This window comes from Sphaeramia orbicularis, chromosome 20 (assembly GCF_902148855.1).
Source record: "Sphaeramia orbicularis chromosome 20, fSphaOr1.1, whole genome shotgun sequence".
NCBI lineage: Eukaryota > Metazoa > Chordata > Actinopteri > Kurtiformes > Apogonidae > Sphaeramia > Sphaeramia orbicularis.
Window position 1 is genome coordinate 8,383,034 of NC_043976.1, and position 18,305 is coordinate 8,401,338.

General features: G+C 35.8%; 2 protein-coding genes across 2 annotated transcripts; one reads left to right on the forward strand and one right to left on the reverse strand.

Annotated features, from left to right (window-relative positions):
* Positions 1–586: 586 nt before the first annotated feature.
* LOC115411704 (elastase-1-like) lies at positions 587–6,990 on the reverse strand. Its single transcript, XM_030123920.1, has 8 exons — positions 6,927–6,990; positions 6,726–6,820; positions 6,551–6,657; positions 6,319–6,447; positions 5,908–6,044; positions 5,683–5,828; positions 684–833; positions 587–601 (listed from the first exon to the last, which is right to left on the reverse strand). Exons 1-8 carry the CDS (start codon positions 6,958–6,960, stop codon positions 587–589), a joined length of 813 nt encoding a protein of 270 aa, XP_029979780.1. The 5' UTR covers positions 6,961–6,990.
* Positions 6,991–8,323: 1,333 nt separating this feature from the next.
* On the forward strand, positions 8,324–18,001 carry LOC115411739 (Golgi reassembly-stacking protein 1-like). The gene is made up of 9 exons (XM_030123959.1): positions 8,324–8,484; positions 11,215–11,295; positions 12,958–13,161; positions 15,010–15,096; positions 15,214–15,344; positions 15,435–15,573; positions 15,666–15,762; positions 15,847–15,975; positions 17,074–18,001. The coding sequence occupies exons 1-9, from the start codon at positions 8,419–8,421 to the stop codon at positions 17,334–17,336; spliced, it is 1,197 nt and encodes a 398-aa protein (XP_029979819.1). The 5' UTR covers positions 8,324–8,418; the 3' UTR covers positions 17,337–18,001.
* Positions 18,002–18,305: the final 304 nt, after the last annotated feature.

The window sequence follows — 18,305 nt, forward strand, 5'->3', positions numbered from 1 at the left end:
CTCCAGTGCAAAAACGTTAAACCCGGCCCGTCATTTTTCCGAAAAAGCTGCTTAATTGTTTGTTTTTGGACTAAGGAAAGTAATTCACATGATCCACAACACCTCCAACTACAGTATAACAGTGAAAACACGGATTGACGGAAAATCTCGTCATTGGCGGGGAAGCGTTGGGAAGCAATTGACGGAATATCTCGTCAATGGCGGGGAAAGAGTTAAAGAATTTTCCATCGTCTGGAGTTATAGCTTCAAAGGTCAGGGGTTCAGGATTGCAACTGTTCCACTTCTGCTGGTATTCACCTCATGACCCTTATGAACTTTGACCTGTATTTGTAGACTTCTTGTAACCAAATACAGTACAGCGACCTACTATTTATCACGTTGGCAGAATGGTTCCGAGACTGTGAGAAAATAATAAGACTGCCAGAAATGCACTGGAGCTAGAAAGAGGTCAGTGTGTTGTTGGGTGTAAGTATGAAGCACTTTCGCCACCGTTTGGCCAAAGAAAGAACTACAAGCAGTTAAACACAACAGATTTGGAAGCATTTGAGTTTTATTTGGGAATGTAGAGGGGATATAGAGTCAGCTATTAACCGGAAATAACCTAGAAGACAAAATAAAAGAAAACTAAGTAACAGAAATGTGGTGACTGTCTTTGAAACATGTGACAGGGGTGACGGCCTTACCGAATACATCCAGTCCTGGAAGGAGGAGACTCTGGTGAAGACAGTGGGTTTTTTCACTTGGTTGCACCTGCCACTCGGACCATAACTCACCACACCGTGAACTCTCCAGGCTCCGTCAGTGAAACAGTTCAGAGGACCTCCAGAGTCGCCCTGGGACAGAGAGCAGTAAAACAGATGCAGGGTTAGAGGGAGAACACTGGTGGACGGCCACGTATTTATTCATCTGATGCATAAACCAATGACTGGTTACAGTATCATGGTCTATAACAGTGTTTTTCAACCTTTTGGTCGGGACCCCACGTGGGGTCACCTGGAATTCCAATGGGGTCACCTGAAATTTCTAGTAATTAATAAAAAAAAAAAACAAAACAAAACAAAAAACTTAACTGAGAAAAAAGAAATATATGGTGAGTTGAGAGACAATTGCAATACATAAAAGACATGACAAACTGAAGCTGAAACTGAAGCACTGTGGTTCTGTTTATCTGTCAAATGTGCATTGTGGTCAGTTTCAGATGCTGCAGCTCTTTCATAATTCATAATTTGAGATCTTGTTTGTTCAGTATTAATTGTCCTCCTTGTAAATCCAAAATGGACTGACTGTACATATCCTGACCAAGGAAAATCAAATTCTCATTTTGTGCAGTAATCTACACCTGGTTTTTCTGCCTCCATCCATAATAATATACATTATATAGACTAAATGTCATCTAAAATTAATGTTTATTTGCAACATAGTATAGCAAACTATTGCATGATCAAAAACAAATTAATTTTAGCAAAAAAAAAAAAAGTCTCTCTTTTGAATGTCTGGTGTTGCCAGAAATGTGTGCTGTTAAAATGAGATCACAAGCCAAAAAAGGTTGGGAACCACTGGTGTATAATATTGTACTTTTTACTGCCGTATTCAAAAAGAGGCCAATATGTCTTAAATGTTCTATCATGATAAGCTAACTGTTCTATAAAATCAATTATTTAATGCTATGAAATGACCGTGCTTAATTATTCATTATGATTTTCTTCCTATAAACGTATCAGACTCACAAATACGAACCATACAAACAAAGGCAATCACCTCATATGAGACCCAGCAGAAGAAAAAAAAGACTTAAAACTAAGCTTTGAAATCAGCCAAAAAGCTTTGTTTTTGGCTAATGAGTAAGTTTAACACTGAAATATTGTTATGATAAAGATGTTCATGTCAGTTGTGACGACAAAGAATCTCAAATTGATTTTTCTGTTAAGTTTAAAGGCTGATTTTTCTTCCTGAGTGAGAATTGAAAGAACCAAATGTGAGTGGTGGTTTAAGATTATTATTTATGGTCAGAAAATAAAAATATTTCAGAAATCTAGAGGCAGAACTACTAAAACTTAAAATTATGATTAAAAATTTCAGTGTCACACAAAATTAAGTAAAAACTAGTTTTGAAGTTCATTTTAGTTGACAGTTTAAACATAATTAAAACTAAAAATGAAACAAAACGATTATTGCAGTGATGTTTAGAAGGCCAGGCCCTTTTAGTAATAAAATACATAATTTAATAAGTCCCATTATTTTTGATCATATGGTGTATGATCAGTCTTTTCAAACATGTTTATTGTTTGGAAACTAAAATCATTAAAAAATGTATATTCATCAAGCAATGCCTTAATTTATCACATATTCCAGCTAATACTGTTAATTAAAACAGTAACAAGCTAACATATAACATTTCATAACATCCCAGAAAGGGAATAAGATCACTTTCCTTATTTTACACCTGATACCACTTTTAGTTTAGTTTTCTTCATTTTTTTACTCAACACAATTTGGTTAGATTTCAGAATGTCTGGTATCGCAGGCTTCAGGACAAATGTGAACAGAATTTTTAATTTTTATTGGCTTTAAAAGCGGTTGTATCGCCATAATGACTTTATTTTCCAAGGAAGCTGGATTTGCAAGATCATGTGAGATTTTGCAGTGAAATTATATGTTTCTACTACACATGGTATGCACCGTAGATACAGGATATTTGACCTAAGTCAGACTGAGGTCAGACTTGGAATACATTGCCACAATTTTTAATTTCAGAAATTCAAGCAGTTAGTTTTTCTAAAAGGTTGAGCATTTTCATATTTACCCAAGAATAACTGTCTGAACTATTGCATATCCTATAATGACATCATCTAGATGGTTTGTTTTTTTGTTTATTGTGGAGCTGTTTTTATTGTTTTTATTTTTATTTTATGTGTTTATCTTTTTGTTTCTGATTTTTGGTTTATTTATTCTTTTTTCTGTTGTTGTTGGTATTATTATTGTAATTGTTTTGTATTGTGTGCTGTTGCTGATTTTTGGTTTTGTGTTGTTGTGTTGAGTGTATGTACATCCTGTTTGTTGAGTGAGTTGTGGGAAATTGTTGGTGCTTTGTTTTTGTGTTGTTGATGACCCCAGGAAGAGTAGCTGCTGGGGTATGCAGCAGCTAATGGAGATCAAACTAATAAATCCAACTTAAGTCACAATTTTAATGGTTTGAACTTTACTTAACTCACACTGATTTGACCTAGACTTAGATTTCACCAGGTTTGGTTTGACATTGATGTGTGCAGTGAAAAAGGAATATCACTGTTTTTTGGTTGGTTTTATAGTTGAATAGTTGTAATTGTGTTTTATTGTTTATTGTGTATCATGTATGTGTTTTATGTTTGGACTTTGTATGGCTGCTACCTTGGCCGGGTCTCCCTAGCAAAAGAGATTCCTAATCTCAATGGGACTTCCTGGTTAAATAAAGGGAAAATAATAATGTTGTAGATGATTTGACAAATCATCCTGCTCAGAAACATATTGAAAAGTCAACTTTGCTTGTTGAAATATGATCAAGTGTTTACTAATACAATATATGTCAATCATTATAAAGCAGCCTCCATTTGAAGCAAGAGTCACAGAAAAGCTGAAGAATGGAGTCAACTTACACACTTTACATTGCACTGTTTACATTGCACTTTATCCTTATCCTTGCACAGACTCATTCATTGCACTGACTCTACGCACAACAGTCTTCTTTTGCACTGACTCCTTGTGGAAAGTTAATTTTTTTTTTCTTTTTACATTTGTGTTCTTACTATTGTGTTTTACTACTGTTGTTTTGAAGTTTGTGGATACTGCTGGAACCTGTAAATTTCCCTATGGGATGAAGTATCTATCTATCTATCTATCTATCTATCTATCTATCTATCTATCTATCTATCTATCTATCTATCTATCTATCTATCTATCTATCTATCTATCTATCTATCTATCTATCTATCTATCTATCTATCTATCTATCTATCTATCTATCTATCTATCTATCTATCTATCTATCTATCTATCTATCTATCTATCTATCTATCTATCTATCTATCTATCTATCTATCTACCTAATCTATCCAACTATCTATCCAGCTAACTAACTATTAGAACCCCAGTCCCCATTACATATAATTGACATCCCAATTTTCATGTTCATCACTAGTTCTTATATGTCTTAACCTGTTATTTACATTGAGCTCAATGGCCAATGACTTGCCTTGTTTAGCTTTTAGCAGTGACATCATTATCCACACAGAAACTCGGGATTTACATCAAACTTAACACATAAAGACCCAAACATCCACTGGCGACCAAAATAATTTACTGATATAAAAAGTGAAATAACTGTTAATCCACCAATCCTAAATAATCAGTGAAAAATACAGTTTGTCATCTTTTCATGGTCATCAGATATGACCCATTTGGACGTGCAGAGGCTCCGTAGTGAACGTAGAAACACCGGCATTTTCTACAACATTGATTCACCAGTAAAACCCACAGAGTTGGATCAATGACAGTGGATGGAGACAGTTAGTTTTAATGATATATTTTACTGAAAGTCACTTTTTCGTCAGTTTTCTCTGTTTTTGATATAATAACCCTCAACTTTAATTTGAGCTTTTATGGACATCACCATGATCAGTAAATTAAATATATTTAATTTACTGGACCTTTGACCTACTGAAGCAGACCCGCCCAACATGGAACCGCTTCACACCAGTGGGTAATCTTCAGGGTGTCCCTCTTAGTGATGTGTTAGTAGAAGTAGAGGCACCTGGACCTACCTCTTCTGCTAGAACCAGTGCTCTGAAGCTGGCTGAGGCTGACTGGAGGAAGGTGCCATCATTATACAGACTTTACTGAGCATTAAATGTGCATTAAATGTGCTTAATGAATCACTGTCTTCAGCTAATATGTATGCTTTGTATATCTAGTCATAAATATGTATAAAAATATATACATTTGTCACCAAGTGCTTGAATAAACTATTGAAACTGTATACCTGTCTTATCTTTCCCTACATAACTGAAATTCCTAATTCCCTACATAACCATTCCATTCTTCAAAACTCTTCCCAAAAGTCATAGTTATATTTAAAAAATATGAAAAAAAATGAAAATTAAAATTAAAAAAAAATCCATGGTTTATCAAAATAGACACCTTAAAGGACATCTCAGCAAATTTTCATAGTTAGGAGACACTTGCAACTGCACTTTTAAAACGTTTAGAAAAAAAGGAAAATTTAGATGTTAATTTTTGTTCCCTACATAACCATGCAGTTTTTCCAATTTTTATGGCAAAAGATGGCACTATATCTTTTGTTTCTTTTTATGAGCTTCAAGTACTAGTTAATACCTTTAAAATGATGTATTAGTCATGTCTCCAGCTTAAATACTTTTTGAATTACAGAATAAAATGGAGTCGGGCACTCCCTACACAACTGCGTGACTTGACCCATATAGGAAAATACCTGATTTCACTTAAGAATGTAGAATACTGAGCAAAAAATGTTGAGAAATGGCTTAAGAAAAGTTAAAAATAGAGAAAAAATAAATCGTTTGGGAACTGCCACAGAAACAGCACTGGGTCTTTAAGGGTAAAAGGAAAAATCACTACAGATAACTCACAGTCTTATGTAGTCATTTTTTCCAGAAATAAGAGCTAAAGTACCTGGCAGCCTGAAATGATCCCGTCCCCTCCGGCACACACCATGGTCTTCAGAGCGATGCTGCCCCACCATTCAGGCTGAGAGCAGACTGAGTGCTCCACCACGTTGATGGGAGACTCCTGTAGGATGGCAGGGATGCTTCCCCCAACTGCAAAAAAGGACAGAATAAATGTGAACAGGATGTCTGTTAATACTGGTGTGTATTGAAAATCTGTGTTTCAGCTCACAGTCCATAAGGCCCCAGCCGGTGATGTAGCAGGTGAACCCATGAGGCAGCGTTTGGTCAGGATAGGGAAGGTTGGCAATAGCCACATAACCGTTGTCATACACAGGACTGGCCAGCCTCAGGATAGCAATATCATTTCTAACAGAAATGACAAAAACACACAAAATTCAATCATGAAGTATCAAAAGTCATGACCGCATATAAGTACAAATTTCTACTTATTTTCTGAAATAAATGGTTGAAAAAGAAAATTTGTTCATTTATTCATTCATTCAGCAACCAGCTTTGGAACTAGGGGCAATTTGCTGCAGGATACCCATGACCCATCATCCATAATAAAGTCTGTTTGAAGAACTGCCCTCATAAATTGTGATAAAATAAAATAAATTGGACTTTCATTCAGTTATGTTACCCTTTGGCAAGGTCTCCATTCCAACCAGGATGGACCACAATCCTTTCCACAGGGAGGAACTCCTCAGAGCCATCATACTCATACAGGTTATGTTCACCCACCACCGCACGGTAAAGATGAGCATCCATGCTGACGGGGGCGGTGATGACAGAAAAACAACAGTCATTTACACAAAGAAACAAACTACTACCTGTACTCAAAAGCATAAACCAGAGGTGTATGAAACCCCAACCTGAGGATGCAGTGGGCTGCAGTCAGGATGTGGAAGCTGTCGATGATGGTGCCACCACAGATGTGGTAGAATAACCCGTCACTGTATGAGTCAAACTGGAGGGAGACCTGAGAGAAAGCAGAGCCCACATCAGTAACTAAACCTCATTAGTCATTTCAAAGCTCAGAGGTTTTACCTGCCATTTCCACTGGTTAGGCACGGCATCGTAGCCTCCTATCACCCTCTCATTGTGCACATCATGGTTGAATGGCGTCTCTGCACAGATGAGGCCTTGGGCACAAATATAAACATCACAGACAAAAACAATGAATGTTGTAACATTCACTCTAAGTTGTCTTTTAATGTTTGTTTTAAATATATCATAAATATTTCTTACCAATGCAGAACAGTAAAGTCACAAGCCTAATCATTGTGCAGCACTGAGGACCACCTCCAGTCTGTGTCCAGACGCTTAACCCTTTATATCAGTCAGAAACTGGAAGACCTCCAGAGTATGAGGCAACTATTAACCAACTATTACCTGTAAACATGTGCAGTCCATGTGGACACAATCATATCATGTGTTATATTACTCTGTCCAAAAAAACGTATCAAAAATATACGTTTTCATGTGTAGTTTGTAAATCTCACAATTTCTCAAGATTGGTCAAGGATTTTTAAAGATGTTTATTTATTATGAGACTTTAAAAATAAAACATCATGTTTCTTATCATTAGTGGAAAACAGCAGTTGCTGTCACATTAACACAAAATCAATAAAACCATCTGTAAAGAGCATTAGTGAAACAAAACTTTTCCCACAGATATCTCTAAACCAATGAAGAACCTGCAAAGATAAAAAGCTCCACAGCCTCTGTAAAGTATGTCCTCAGTTCACACTGTAAACAAGCATATTCTTCAATAAGTAAGTTGGGTTTTAATGTAAAACAAGCAGTAACAATAGTAAGACAAAGCAAATACAAAACAACATTCGAAAAAAAGTTGAAGCTGAGAAAGAGAACATGAACCCATGGCTAAAAGTTCATTTAAGCCCCAAAAAAAACTAATAAAGTTAAATATGATCAGTTTACATTTAGTGTAGATCAATTAATAATGAAATGAATAGAGGAATTAGAATAATCATTGATCATCATCTGATAGATTAGAAATATAAACAAAAAACTTCCAAGAAAAACCAGCATACGAAAACAAGCATATACTTTAAATAAAAGTAATATAAGCCAAGCAATCAAAGTTCTCATTATACTGGATGGCTCCTCTCTACATTTTTCTGCTCTAATAAATACATGTAACAGCATTTTATTTTAGTTTGTCAGTGTGGAGCCAGTCTTAGATGTTGTATCCCACTTTGTATTGTGCTGAGAAGAGTGCTGTGTCATATCATATGAGCATCTGATTTATTATTATTTATTTATTCTTTTTTTTTTTTTTTTTTATGTAAAACGTATCAAGTAAATGTGTCAAATAAATAAAGCAGAGTGGAAAAATACATGAACCTTTGAGGTGTAAAGTTGCATAAAATGGAAATGTAGGTCATAAGTACACAGTATATGAGTAAAGCAGATGTATAATCCACAAACTGTTCATTTTTCATGAATGGGATAATACAGTAGCGTTCCGTTGTTGCTAGGCAACCGCGCAGAAGACAGTCAGGGGTGACTAATCGATAAGATCCCTCCTGCCGTCATCCTGACTCAACGCGGGTTCGATTTATCGGACATGTTTATTTATTAGCCTGGCCTTGGTGCTCAGGCTGCTGTCAGAACACCGGCCTCAGCTCCGGGCGCTAGCTAGCTTGAATCAGCTGTTTAGCTTCCAGGAATGGCTGGAGCTCAGTGACACTGTCCGTGTTAGCAGCTGGTTCCGGCCATGGGGCTGCCGCAGAGCGCGTTTCTACTGGACGGAGGGAACAACAGCGGCTACCACGTCCATGGGGTATGTGTTAGTGTGCGGCTGGACCCCCTGCAGACCTGGGCTCCTCCGCCCTGCGGCTCAGTTTGGGTTCGGACCTCCAGACCGGAGCTCCGAACCTGCTAACCTGCTAACGGCTTTAGCTTTAGCAGATGTGGTGTCAGTGCTGTGTGTGCGGAAGAGGCTTTGGCTGCAGGTCTGCTTTTTACAAACATACATGGACTAACTCGTAAACTCATGGTTAGTTTCATAATGGTGTCTGCTTATGATGAGGTGGCATTTGGCTCAAATCCAACCTCATAAGTTTACCTCGGAGGTTTAACCCTTTCATGCATAGTGGTCATTACAGTGGACAGCTGTTCTCGGCTATTTTCATGGGTTTTGTTGTTTTAGTTCCATATCAGCCAACACAATGGACACTTATGCATCATCTCATACACTGTCATTCATACCATTACTGTAACTTTGCTGTTATTGATAAACCTGATCTCCAGTAACATGTTTGAATATAAATCAAGTGCTGATTGTTATTAGACTGTAATTAAAAGTTTATTTTTTAAGCAAAAAGTTTTGGGTTTTTTTTGCATATTATCTCCATGAAATGAGTAATAACTAGTATTAGAGTATGTTAATATATGAGAAAAAATAAGATTAGCAGCATTAAAAATGTTTTTATTTCATAGTTTTCACACAGTTTATCAGTAAATACGTTTTTTTGCTTCATAAATTAAATGCATGGTGTCCAGCTGAGCGGACATTTTTGTAACTCCATAAAAAATAGGTTCATTAAAAAAATTTCAATCACATTTTTTTTTTTTTTTCATGCCTAAAGAGAAATAAGAACACCCAGGAAAAAAATCTTGACTAAGGTTTTCATAATTCATGCATGAAAGGGTTAATTTCGTGGCCCTAATGGTTTAATTAAACTGCCACTACTGAACATGCATTACACAAACAACAGGATCATTCATGTTATTATTGTCATGACTTGGAACAGTACAGGACTGGGTTTCACACATTTACTTCAGCTGCAATGTCTTGATGAGACACATGGGGGCGACAGTGTACTGTTTCAGGCAGATCAAAATGCAAGTATGATTTTATTTTTCAGGTTTAGGGATGTAACGATTACCGGTATAATTATAAATCGCAGTAAAATTGCAGACGGTTAGTATTACCGTTTAAATTCTAATTATCATGGTAACTGTGTTTGATTACCGCACTTTTAGGGGAAAAAACCCTATGTTAAGATAAGATCTGCTTTTATGTCAAATATTTAAGTATAGATTAACTCTTTCATGCATAGTGGTCACTCCAGTGGACAATTATTCTCCAGCTGTTCTTTTCATATTTTATATTTTATGTATATTCATGGCTTTTGTTGTTTTACTGGCACATCAACCAACACAGTGGACACTTATGCATCATCCCACTGTATGACTGACTGTATTTAACAGGTTTTTTTTTTTTTTTTTTTTTTCAAAGTTGTTGTGTTTTGTTGTTTTTTTTGCATATTATTTGAGTGAGTAATAACTGCTATTATAGTATGTTAAAATGTGAGAAAACATCAGATTAGCGACATTAAAAAAAAAACATTTATTTCATAGTTTTCAAACAGTATGACAGTAAATGCATGTTTCTTTGCTTCAAAAATTAAACGCATGGTGTTCATCAAGTGGATATTTTTGTTAATCCATGAAAAATAGGTTCATAAAAAAAATTAAATTTCAGTAATGTTGTTTTTCATGCCTAAAAAGGAATGAAAACACCCAGGAAAAAAAAAAAAAATCTTGATTAAGGTTCTCATAATTCATGCATGAAAGGGTTAATTTATTACAATTTTAATTGTATATACACTACCAGTCAAAAGTTTGGACTCACCTTCTCATTTAAATGGCATGAGATGGACCACAGATGGCCAACAAGTGCTCAGCATCACTAGGAACTCCTTCAAGACTTTTGGAAAATATTTCAGGTGACTGCCTCATGAAGTTCAGTGAGAGAATGCCAAGAATGTGTAAAGCAGTAATAAAAACAAAATGTGGCTACTTTGAAGAATCTAAAATATAAAACATGCTTTGAGTTGTGTCACACCATAGGTATTCATTCATAGTTTTGATGCGTTCAGGGAGAATCTACAATGTAAATAATCGTGAAAATAAAGAAAAAAACAGGTGAGTCCAAACTTTTAACTGGTTGTGTACCTAATATTTGGAACCAGTATTCACTTTTAAAGTCTTTGAAAAGGTTCGTTAAGCATCTTTGTGTTATTAATGCAATAAATTATATATATTTTTCAAATCGGATTTTATATATTTTTTTGTGTGTTTTCTGTCCTTTTCTGTTAGTATAGTAGGTTAAAGTGAAAAAAGTAATAGACAAATGATATAAATGAAGTTGTACTGAAAAAACAGATCCCAAACATGGGTATAGTAAACATTTGTTTATATAGTGTATAAAGGCAAAATCAAAAGGACTGAAAAACAGGCAAAATAGGCTCAGACCACTAAGGGTTAATATTTGAATGTTTCTGCAAAAGAAGGTACATTGTGCCAGTTATTTTATTTGTTTTTGTTTTTTGGTTTTTTTTTTTTCAAAATACAACTTGGTTAAATTATTCCAGTGTGTGTATCAGTACTTTTTGAAGATTTTGAGCACAATTTCAACAATACCATGATAATAATGATAACCGTGATAATTTTGGTCACAATAACCATGACATGAAATTTTCATATCGTTACATCCCTGTTTCAGGTGCAACAGGACTCACCTGCTCTAAAGGCGGGTCTGGAGCCTTTCTTTGACTTCATTCTCTCGATAGGAAATACCAGACTTGTGAGTATGCACCAACATGTATTTACATAAGCCATGCATGCAAGTCACTCACTGTAATGATGAAACAAATAAACTAGTCAGGTGCAGTGTTAACCCTTTCATGGATCGTGGTCACTACAGTGGAGAACTATTCAAAGCTGTTGTCTTGAATATTCATAGGTTTTGTTGTTTTAGTTCCATATCAGCCAACACAGTGGACACTTATGCATCATCCCATACAGTGCAACTCATGTCATTACTGTAACTATGCTGTTGTTGATACACCTGATCTGCAGTGACATGTTTTAGTGTAAATCAACAAACAAAACAGGTTTTTTTTTTTTTTGCATAGTATCTCCATGAAGTGAATAATAACTAGTATTAGAGTATGTTAAGATGTGGGAAAACATCTGATTAGCAGCATTAAAAATGTTTTGTTTTTGGTTTTTTTTTTTTGCATAGTTTTCCATATCACTTACTGATATTAGGTTTTAAATACATGTTTCTTTGCTTCAAAAATTTAATGCATGGTGTCTGGCTGAGTGGACCTTTTTGCAACTCCTTAAAAAAAAAAAAAAAAAAAAAAAAAAAAAAAAATATATATATATATATATATATATATATATATATATATATATATATATATATATATATATATATATATATATAATAATAACTCAATCGGATTGTTTTTTTCATACCTAGAGGAATAAAAACACTCAGGAAAAACATCTTGACTAAGGTTCTCACAATTCATGCATGAAAGGGTTGAATGTATTTTATTTATTTAGAGGTTTGTTGCATATTCTCATTTGTTTATTTGTCATTCTTTTTTCTTGAGATATGATAAGGAAGAAATATGTGCACAAGTGTAAAAAACACACAAAAAACTGAACTAAATGGGTCCTAAAGGTTAAAGTCACTATTTAGTGTGACCCCCATGACAAGAAGCAGTACAAATAATCAGAAACATCATGATGTGTTGAATGAAACCTGGTATAAAACATAAAATTAATGCAATAAATCTTAAATTAAAAAGACATGTTACGTGCAAAAGGAGGTCACACTAAATATGACCACTTCGTTTTTTTTTTCCCTAAACTTTAGTTTTTACTGCTGTACATACTTCCACAGACACTGAGAAAAGCATATGTGTGGACATTATAACTTTACTAAACCAACAAACCTCATATTTGTCTTGGACTTTTGCACTCTATTGTATAAATCAGGGTTTTGAGGAAAGTGCTGTGAAAGCTTTGGTTGTTTTTTGACTAGAATATATGCATTTTTACATAATATTTGACTAATAGCTCTAAAGAAATTTGCTTACTGATGATGTCCCCACTCATTTCCAACATAATGAAGAGTAAATATTAATGTAAATGTAATGTTAAAAAGATTATTTCCAGATAAAAGATCTTCAATGATGCATTCACAGGCTCTGCATCAGTAGCATCTTAACTAGGCCGATAACAAACCACCCATTAAGTTAGAAGCTAATCTGACTGTATACTATCTTTTCTCTCCTGAGTGGTAAATAAACATCAGCAGCTGTGTTCTGTCTTTTCTGCTCATTTCCTGTGTCTGTTTTATAATAGTAAGAAAAACTGAGTAAATGTCAAACTGATTCATCATCTTTCCACCATCAGCGCTCAGAATCATCTTATTTTTCCGTTTGTATAGAATAAAGAAAGTGACTTGCTGAGAGACCTTCTAAAAGCTAATATGGAGAAAGCGGTCAAACTTGAAGTGTACAACTCTAAAACCCAGCGGATGAGGGAACTGGAGGTGACGCCCAGTAACATGTGGGGGGGTCAGGGTCTATTGGGCGCCAGCGTTCGCTTCTGCAGCTTCGAAGGAGCCAGTGAGAATGTGTGGCATGTGTTGGTAAGTCCAAGCTAGTTTTTCCACATGTTTGAGCTTTTAGTCGACACTGACATATTTGATACATGAATCTTCTTGAAGAAAGACTTTGCTCATAGAGAAGTTTGTAAAATGTTGCATCAGTTATGTTTGTTATATCTGTGTGGGGGTTAACTGACAGAAATGCACCTATGAGATAATCATGATCATTTTTAGTCCAATGGCCCGAAGAGTCCGATGGACTATTGGTATCAGCTGGCGTCCGTCCGTTAACTATTTTTCAAGAATCTTCTTCTCCGAATGACTTGATATTTGTTGTGGAATATCTTTGGGGTAAGGTCTACCAAGTTTGTTCAAAGAATTGGGAAATATTGATTTTTGAATTTTTTATGAATTTTTGACATTTTAAAAATCCCCATTGGTTTTTAATGGGACACATTTCAAAGTGCTATAACGTGAAAACAGTTGAAGATATTGATATAATTACAACTGGCAATAGATAGGAAGTCACATTTGGTGCTATGACCTTTGACCTTAAGTTACCTTGAAAGGTCAAACCCAAGGTCATGTCTGTGGAGACTTCTACAAACTTCTCCTCCAAAACCGTTTGCCAGAATCACTTGAAATTCATAGCAGTCAATCAATCAAATTTATTTATATAGTGCCAAATCATAACAAAAGTTGTCTCATGACACTTTACATATAGAGTTGGGTAAAACCAGACTCTAAGCCAATTTACAGAAACCCAACAGAATCCTCCAGGAGCAAACACTGTGACTGATGACAGCGGAAGGAAAAACCTCCCTTTAACAGCAGAAACCTCGAGCAGACCCTGACTCCTGGAGGATGGACGTCTGCCTTGACCAGTTGGGATTAAAGAGAGAGAGTAAAGGAGGAGAAAAGAGAGAGCGATAGAGAGAGATTGGGGGAGAGGGGGAGAAGGGGGGGACGTAGGGGGAGACACATGGATGCAGTGGATGCACAGATAACTGAACTAGAACATCTGTGGAACTATATAATAAACACTATCATAACTATATGGATAAGTGAGTGATGACGATGAAGGAGGAGAGAGGCAGGAACAGTGGTTCCTTGGGGTAATGTCTACCTAGTTTGTTCAAAAAACTGAGAAATATTGATGATTTTTTAATTTTTTAATGAATTTTTGACATTTTAAAAATCCCTTTTGGTTTATAATGGGACACATTTCAAAGTGCTATAACTTGAAAACAGTTGAAGATATTGATATAATTACTATTGGCAATAGATAGGAAGTCACATATGGGCTTTCATTTGGTGTCATGACCTTTAACCTTGAGTGACCTTGAAAGGTCAAATGAATGCCAATTAATGTCTTAAACATGCCGTTGGACTACAGGACCCTTGGTCCTATTTTTATGTTTTGTATCTATCTCATGTGGTGATGTGAGACTTTCTGTTTTTTTCAGAGGACAACTTTATTTTTAATTACAACTTGTGTCTCAAACTTCACATTATCATCCGTTGTTAGTATGCATATATGCAGAGGGAGGACTCATATAAACAAAGTGTACAGGGACAGGACGAAACAAACTGACAGAAGGACACAAGACAGTGGGACAGAACAGACAAGTGGTTGCTGTCGGTCAAATGTATTGTGTGTGTGTGTGTGTGTGTGGGTGTGTGTTTGTGTGTGTGTATAATTATTATGTTAACGATGAATGGGAGTGAAAGTTGGGTGGGGGGGGTCTGGTGTTGTATGTGGTTTTAAGCTATGTCTTCATTAAGTTTAGAAAAGTTATGAATGGATTCCAGTTATCTTCAGTGTCAGACTTTCTTTCCTTTTTTCTTTCTTTCTTTCTTTCTTTCTTTCTTTCTTTCTTTCTTTCTTAGGATGTGGAGCCTAATTCCCCTGCAGCCTTAGCCGGCCTTATTGCACATGATGATTACATTGTGGGAGCTGACCAGGTGTTACAAGATGTAAGCTTCTTTTTTTTGCTTTCATTTATTCAAATGTAAATAAAAATACACCAGCATACAATAATGGAATTTACTGCGCAACGTAATAAGTCATTTTTGCGTGTGTATCCCACGCAGTCGGAGGATTTCTTTTCTTTGATTGAAGCAAATGAAGGGAAACCACTGAAGCTGCTGGTGTACAACACACAGACCGACCAATGCAGAGAAGTAGTGGTGACTCCAAACGGAGCCTGGGGCGGAGAAGGATGGTACGGTCCGACATGCTGCCTTTTAATATCTGCAGCCATGTTTACATTAGTGTATATTTACAGACCTGTCTTTCTTCTGTTCAATATTAGCTTAGGCTGTGGTATCGGCTATGGCTATTTGCACAGGATCCCAACTCGTCAGGTTCAGCCTAATGCCCAGAGTACAAGTATTATGCAATCCACAGGGGCTAGTAGCAGTGAAGAGGTTGTTTCAAGTGCTCACCCTGAGGTATGGGTGGTAACATATACTGTATGTTTAATGATTTAAACGAAATAAATGCATGTTGTGAGGGTTAGTAGTTGAACTCTCTCTCTCCTCAGGTGCCTTCTGATGTCACTGAAACAAGTCTGGATCAGATTAAAGAAGCAGTGCAGGACCTGAGTGTCACTTCACCATCACATCAGGCTGTGGATTCAGGTAAAATAACTTATTTTACCAATATGAATATTTGTGATTTTGTTGCAGGACTGTATTTTCTAACACAATATGAACACTTTTCAGTGGCAGATATTTCAAACATACTAGAAACAAGGACTTCAGACTTGTCAGATGCAGTTTCCACCAGTGACATCGGCCAAAGCTCTATGTTTGTTAATTATGGAGATGACACCGGAGATCAGCTAAGCTTGGGTAAGAAACCAACAGGAAATGAAGCAGCTGAATAATTTCCTATTGTGTTTTTTATTTTAATTTAATTATTAGAATGCTTGAAAAGAAAAAAAAAAAAAAAGCAGTGTTTAAACTAATGACTTGTGTTATGTTTTGCAGTTGTAGGTGTTTTCACCTGGTTAGTTCATACAAAATAAAAATAACCTTTTCCACTGAGGAGAGGTTGTTTTTTTTATGTACAAATACATGGAAAATAGCAAAGTGGCAGTGCTTTTGTGCAATATACTCTGACAAAGTTATCATCAGAGGCTAAAAAATAGTCATGGCTGCACATATACACACACCTGTTACACAAATACATACACCTGTTACACATATACACCTGGAAACTCATCTATACCTTCTAACTGATACATGTGGATTTCACACCAACATATCATACAATACAATTCATCATACAGTGTAATTCTAATGTTTTGCCTCTGTTGGAGTTTTCCTTAAAGATACTTAAGTAAATGAGGACTGTGGGTAACAACCTGGCTGAAACAAGTCCCTCTACGCTCATTTCTTCTTTTTTATGTCTCTGAATAAGTACAGAACACTCTTTTTCCGTTTAATATATATTCCTCTGCCCATGAAAACAATCAACAGCAATGTAATCAACCAAATGACATGCAAAAAATAATTCCCAGCGGAAAAATATGATAATATTGTATTACGTAAGTTATTATTATTATTATTATTATTGCAAAGGATTTGTCTAAATAGAGTCTAAACTGTCCATTAAATTAATAGTTTCTCTTTTTACAACTGCATAACATTGTCTCGACTTCATACATCCATAAACTTTATTGGTCAAATCCTTTTATCAACTCGATAATGTCTCAATCGGTTCTTATGGTCCTTTTTATTATATTCTACTGCAACCAGATCTGAACAGGTTTTGTGTTCATTTTCATATTGCCAAGCAGTAAGTGATGGAATGAAATATTAACAGTCGAACAAAACATGTTAAAAGAAACATGACATAAAAGTACAGTGCCAGTGCCTCATTAATAATTTGTCATCTAATTTTCCTTCCACTGCACTTTTTTTTTTTTTTTTTTTGATATGCTGTAGATAATTCATTATTTGAACAAAGGGCTTCAACCCCAGAGAAAGAAGAACAGCCAGACATCCAGGAACCTGAGCTGGGTCCTGGTGTAGATCTGAGCATCAGCGCTGCTTCAGAAGTTACAGAGGATGCTGCTGACCCCGAAGTCACCACAGAGATCCTGGGCAGCAGAAGTATCACTGAGGTGAAAGATGCACAATCTGAGCCGTCGAGCTCAGATCCAGTTATGAAGGAAGAGAAGCTGGACACTGAGGTGTCACACAGTTAGGAAGAGTCTGTACAGATAAGTAAGAACCCATTTAAATGAAATGTACTCCTCAAATAGAGAGTTGATTTAAATCCCACTATGCTCTAGGACTCCTTATGATTGTAAGTTGCAACACTGGAACTACTTTTTTATTAATTTGCAAGACTTTTATTTTCATCCAGGTGCCATTGTTGCATGCTGACTTGCACATTCCTGCGAGCCGTTCTGTTAACTGGAGGTACTTAGATGGTTAATGCAATATGAATGTACTTTTTAATGTAGGCACCCTGTATGTTTTAGAGTCTGGAGCCCAAGTTAAGTTTCCGTTATGTCATTGTACTAATTTGCACTAAAAAGCCAAAGGAGAATATTGTATGTTTTGTTGCTACTGTCGTACTCCACCTTCTAAGAAGTCAAAAACACTGTTTGGAAAGAATGTTTGAGCAGTTTGTTCAGTGGGTTTTTTTATGTTTGGTATATTTTTATGCCTTTATTTTTAAGAGATTTCTTAATCTCAGGCCTTTACCTTCATCTAAAGCAACATTTAAGCCTCTTTGCCTTATGTCTCATTTTAACCCATAAAGACCCAGAGCACTTCCCAAATGAATTTTTCTCCATATGTAAACATTCTTAAGTGATTTATCACCATTTATTATGATATTATCCTCTGTAGTTTGTGGTTTTTCAGTGAAAATCACATATTTTTCTATATTTAATTTACTGATCATGTAGATCACAAGCGTCAAACATGCGGCCTGGGGGCCAAATCTGACCCGCCAAAAGGTCCAATCCGGCCCGCGGCATGAATTTGTGAAACGCAAAAATTACACTGAAGATATTAACAATCAGTGGTGTCAAAATCATTTTAATTCAGGTTCCACATACAGACCAATTAGATTTTAAGCGGGTCAGACCATTAAAATATTATCATAATAACCTATAAATAATGACAACCCCATATTTTCTCTTTGTTTTTTTGGGGTAAAAAAG